Source organism: Sinocyclocheilus rhinocerous, unplaced genomic scaffold (assembly GCF_001515625.1).
Source record: "Sinocyclocheilus rhinocerous isolate Xijiao unplaced genomic scaffold, SAMN03320098_v1.1 scaffold514, whole genome shotgun sequence".
In the NCBI taxonomy this organism is placed as follows: Eukaryota; Metazoa; Chordata; class Actinopteri; order Cypriniformes; family Cyprinidae; genus Sinocyclocheilus; species Sinocyclocheilus rhinocerous.
The window spans coordinates 473067-475073 of record NW_015658605.1 but is presented as its reverse complement, the minus strand read 5'-3'; the positions used below and the strand labels follow the sequence as shown (position 1 = coordinate 475073).

The 2007-nt window shown below is 32.9% G+C and overlaps 1 protein-coding gene across 1 annotated transcript in view; it reads right to left on the bottom strand.

Moving 5' to 3' along the window:
* Positions 1-2007, bottom strand: part of LOC107722747 (disks large homolog 4-like) — a gene marked incomplete at its 3' end in the record, with an annotated part of 84626 nt that overhangs the window by 11411 nt on the left and 71208 nt on the right. Inside the window, exon 6 of the mRNA XM_016531213.1 lies at positions 367-491. Within this exon, the coding sequence (XP_016386699.1) occupies positions 367-491 (125 nt within the window). The remainder of the gene's footprint in view (positions 1-366; positions 492-2007) is intronic.

Here is a 2007-nt window from a genome sequence, read left to right as displayed (position 1 = left end):
TTTTTTTGCACCCTCAGATTCCAGATTTTCAAATAGTTGTATCTCAGCCAAATATTGTCCTATCCTAACAAACCATACATCAATGGAAAGCTTATTTATTCAGCTTTCAGGATATATATGAATCTCAATTTTGAGAAATTGACCCTTATGACTGGTTTTGTGGTCCAGGGTCACATATGAATGCCATTGTGTTAGATAAGTGGCATTAATTTCAAAGAAAGTTATATTTCACAAAAAGGTTTTCTAATATGATAAATCAATGTTTCCCTAATGCAATGACATTCATACATTTGTAAACATCACTTAAGCTCCTAAATACTTTTTGGGGTCACTGTATATTCAATCCACATGCAGACTGTGTGTTACCTGAGTCTCCCGTCTTGTGCGGCGGCTCCTCCTGGAATGATCTTGGTGATGAAGATGCTGGGGTCGTCTCCGACATGAGGGTTATCAGTCCCTCCGGCGATACTGAAGCCTAGCCCAGAGTTCCCCTAGACACACACACACACACACACACACACGTCCAGCTCGTTCAACAGAATGACAGTCTCTCATTCACATAAACTGAAGCTCTGCTATGGGTGCCAACATATATTCACATGCATTAATTTCGCTTTAGATGTCAAATGCAATTTATTAACACTGAAACATGTCATTTATTGATAGAATCCATTGTGAAAAAGAATAGTACTGAAATAATATGCTTAATATACTTAATAATTATATACAGAAATATATAGTTAAGTGTGACCTGAATCTAATGTTTTCAGACACTTAAATGAAACTGTATTAAAGTTTATATTAAAAAATCATTCTAATATGCTGATTTATTATTAGAATTATCAACAGTTGTGCAGCCAAATATTTTTAAGTTACGCCTTCTTTCTTTGCGTGAATATTTGGGCGGCGTTATGCAAATCTTCCCAGATAGTGACGTAGGTATGTGCGTGCGTGTTAGAACGAGGCGTTTTAGGTAGGCGTGGTTAACTCTTAACTTTTATAAAGAATATCTCTTTGGATTTGAGACTTTAGTCTTTGCAACTTTACAGATCTTCTTTATGCACCAAGAGCTTGTAACAATTGAAATCGCATCATATGACCCCTTTAAAATATATTTAAATGTCATTCTGAATAGCACACTAAAGTTAAATTACCTTATAATAAAATAATCAAGTACTTAAGTATGTTAGTCAATACATCAAAATAAATATGCTTCCTTGATAATCAACAAAAGATTATTAAAACATAATGATTTAAAATGTACTTTAAAGTAAACCTTTTAATTTGACAACATTACGAAGAGCACTTTTTGAAGGTCTACTAAGAAACAGCCATCAAAGGGTCTCTTTAAGTTAGTGGCCATATTTAATTCAGATTATATCATTTGCAAATACAGTTTTGTAAAAAATATACGGTTACACTTTATTTTAAGGTGTCCTTGTTACAGTGTAATGTACATTTAAGTACTGAGTAATATTAATTAACTACATATATTTACTATATGGTTAGGATTTGGCTTAGGGTTACTTGCATGTAATTATGTATAATTAATTGTTGTTATAATAGTAAGCACATGTAATGTATAACAAGGACACCTTAAAATAAAGTGTTACCAAATATACTTATAAGATTTGAGGTACACATTCAATATAATTAAGCATACTTCTTTTTTCACAAAGGTTATGTAAAATCTCACTCTTACAAAATAGTACTTCATATTAAAAATATAAAAAATACCTTGTCAAACTGGAAAAGGCACCCAGCCATACATAGAAAGACCTATGTTAAAAAATACAGCACTGTACTTGTTTGTAAGATTTACCCTTTCCAACGTGATCTCTTCATATTCGATCTCTCCTTCTGCTCCATTGACCTACAAGACAACACATGCGATGTGAGTCCCTTGAAGACATCAGCTTAAGACATGCATTACACAGTAATAGACATGCAAATATAGCATTGTTTTCCAGCTATTAAAAGAAACCGACTCTTTTTACTGAAAGGTGG